Source organism: Palaemon carinicauda, chromosome 20 (genome assembly GCF_036898095.1).
Source record: "Palaemon carinicauda isolate YSFRI2023 chromosome 20, ASM3689809v2, whole genome shotgun sequence".
Taxonomy (NCBI): domain Eukaryota; kingdom Metazoa; phylum Arthropoda; class Malacostraca; order Decapoda; family Palaemonidae; genus Palaemon; species Palaemon carinicauda.
In genome coordinates, this window is record NC_090744.1 from 98,833,645 (window position 1) to 98,836,907 (window position 3,263).

General features: G+C 41.0%; 1 protein-coding gene across 1 annotated transcript; it reads left to right on the forward strand.

Annotated features, from left to right (window-relative positions):
• Positions 1-1,985: 1,985 nt before the first annotated feature.
• On the forward strand, positions 1,986-2,954 carry LOC137660004 (gelsolin-related protein of 125 kDa-like). Its single transcript, XM_068394738.1, has one exon. It carries the CDS (start codon positions 1,986-1,988, stop codon positions 2,952-2,954), a length of 969 nt encoding a protein of 322 aa, XP_068250839.1.
• Positions 2,955-3,263: the final 309 nt, after the last annotated feature.

A 3,263-nucleotide genomic window follows, 5' to 3' on the forward strand; every position in this document is an offset into this window, starting at 1 on the left:
AAGCTTAGGGTTTATTCCCTAGAGGACTTGTTGCCCTACGTAGGCAAGGTAATAAAGCGGGGCGAATTCCGAGATGTCTTTGAACTTGTAGGCAAATATTCGGATTTCTGCCTCAAAGTGAATAGGATAGGCCTAGACGTCGAGGTTGAGAATCTCCTTCGATTCCAGCATCTTGCGGTTCCCAAAGTCATGGGACTCGTGAAGGAATGGGAGGCGGTCATCGTGTCACGTCACCAGATGACCCTGTGGGACTGGGCGAAGATCGTGCGACCGACCAAGGAGCAGGTCCTACGTATCTTGATAGCACTAGCTAGAATTCTGCAGGATTTCCACGCCGAAGGCTACTGCCTCAATTACGTCCACCCGGAAAACGTTATGATCGATTTCGCGACCGGAGCACGAGCTTCAAAGGTAAGTGTGATGGACTTGGATCTCATGAGGGAGATCGGTGCCAACCCTTTCCAAAGACCCATAGTTCAGACCAGCCAGAATTCGGGTGCGAACACCAAATACTGTAAGTGTTTCGCGCCCAAGATCCTTACGGGGGAGGGAGGCACCCCACAGACAGATGCCCGCAGCATGGCTCTCACCATCGGGTTTTTAGTATCCAATGGGATGCTTAAGGTGAGATCCCCCTTCAGGAAACTCCTGGACTGGTTGTTAGGTTGCTATGGAAACGAAAGCGGTTGCTCCATGGACACTTTGCTCATCGCCTTAAACAAGGAATTTGACAATTGCTCCATCAGCGAAATGGAAGAGTGGGTGGAATGGGTGGCTGATCACACAGGAATATCGTCACTGGAAAGTTCAACCTCAAATGGCAATGATGATGAAGAGGAGGGGAGAAAGGATTGCCATCAAGATGACCACGTAACTGCAGAGGAGTCAATTGTCTCTCCAAGGAGTGGAGACACAACACACACAGGAAGGTTGAAAGTCTTCCTGATGGTGAAATTGAGAAGAGTGTCGACGGGAAGACCAAGAAATCGACGTCTATGGAAGAGATTAGTGAAATTCAAGCATTGCAGGAAATAATTTTCATTCAAAAGAAGGAATTAGAAAGAGGAAGAGAAACCAAATGTCGTCTTATAGAAAATAATATGACAGAGTTAAAGGAGGTTTATGATTACCAACAAAAGCTCGGGGGAATTGAAGACAGAACCATGGGTCAAATAAATGACAAAATATCAAATCTAGACCGCGACCTTCTTCAGAGGGACAAAGAGCTGGCGTCTTTGAGGCAGCAAGCTGACCAAGACAAACGCAAGAACAATGAACTGAGGAAAAGGAAACTATCCCTGGAGAGGAAATTCCAGGAAGTCCAAGAAGAAAACGATTATCTGATGAAGGAAGTAGGTACTCTCAGGGAGTCTCAACTACAGAGAGAAGAAGATAAGCTCAGCAGACAGGGTTTCCAAGAGAAACAAAAAGATGATCTTGAAGGAAAACCTCAGGACGAGAGAAAGCATCTTAGGAGGGAAGCAAAAGATGTGGCCTTGATAATGATTAGAAAAATTGCACAGGATGAAATTTCACAAGAAAAAAGTGACAAAGTATATGCTCCTGTTCAACTAAGGGAAGAGGCTCTCAAAGATGAGAAAAGAGAAAAGAAAGAGAAGGTTAACCTTGAAGAAATAGAGGAAGGAATCGTAAAGAGGCATATCCAGTATTTTGAAAATATCATACGAGGAAATATAAAGGAAGAATGCGATCTTCGTGAAAATATCATACAAGGAAACATAAAAGAAGAAGGCGACCTTCGTGGACAATCTCCAGACCTGAGAAAAAATCTTAATAGGAAGGCCAAGGATATTGCTTTGGCAAGGATAAGTCAAATAATACTAGAGGAATTATCAGAAGGATAAAATGAAAAAATCTGGAAAAGTGAGAACGCTGAAAAGGAACTTCAATACTACCAAGAAGCAAATAGCCCAGGAACACAAGGAGATTCTGCTAGTAATTTTGATGATTATGCAGAAATTAGGATGGTAAATGTAATAAGAGAGAAACAAAAAGCTGCTCTTGAAGGAAAACCTCAGGACGAGAGAAAGAATCTTAGGAGGGAAGCAAAAGAAGTGGCCTTGATAAGGATTAGAAAAATTGCACAGGATGAAATTTCACAGGAAAAAAGTGACAAAGTATATGCTCCTGCTCAACTCTGGGAAGAGGCTCAGAGAGATGAAAAAACAGAAAAGAAACAGAAGACTAACCTTGAAGAAATAGAGGAAGGAATCGTTAAGAAGCGTATCCACTATTTTGAAAATATCATACGAGGAAACTTAAAGGAAGAAGGCGATCTTCGTAGACAATCTCCAGACTTTAGAGAAAATCTTAATAGGAAGGCCAAGGATATTGCTTTGGCAAGGATAACACAAATAATACAAGAAGAATTATCAAAAGAACAAAATGAAACCGTATGGAAAAGTGAGAACATAGAAATGGAACTTAAACACTACCAAGAAGCAAATAGCCCAGGAACAAAAGGAGATTCTGTTAGTAAAGGTGAGGATTATGAAGAAATTATAAAGGTAAATGTAATGGGACGCAGACAAAAAGCTGACCTTGAAGAAATATCTGAGGATGAGAGAAAGCATCATAAGAGGGAAGCAAAAGAAGTGGCCTTGATAAGGATTAGACAAATTGCACAGGATGAAATCTCACAAGAAAAAAGTGACATAGTATATGGTCCTGTTCAACTATGGGAAGAGGCTTTAAAAGATGAGAAAACAGAAAAGAAACAGAAGATTAACTTTGAAGAAATAGAAGTAGGAATTGTAAAAATGCGTATCCAGTACTTTAAAAATATCACACAAGGAAACATGAAGGAAGAAGGCGATCATCATGGACAATCTTGGGACTTGAGAAACCATCTTGAAAGGACCGCAAAAGATGTTGCCTCGACTAGGATTAGAAATATCTTACAAGAGGTTATCAAAGAAAACTTTGATGAGTAGAATGGATGTTGTTCAAAAGAAGAAATAAAAAAGCAAAATCATAAGTATACCACTAAGAAACAATTTTGTTGGAGTAACATAGAGGATGTGCACTGCAGAGGGAAAAGGTTTAGCTTCTTCTAGTATGCAACGGTTCCATGATGGAGTGGTACAAGCCTTTGTCATGTGAACAAATGGTCGGATTTCTAAATCTATTCTTCCGGATGTCAACCTTATTCTGTTGGAATAATCTAGAAGACTGGCCCGGCAGAGGGAAAAAGCTTAGCTTTTTCTAGTATGCAGTCATATCCTTAAAGGGTGCCTAAAAAA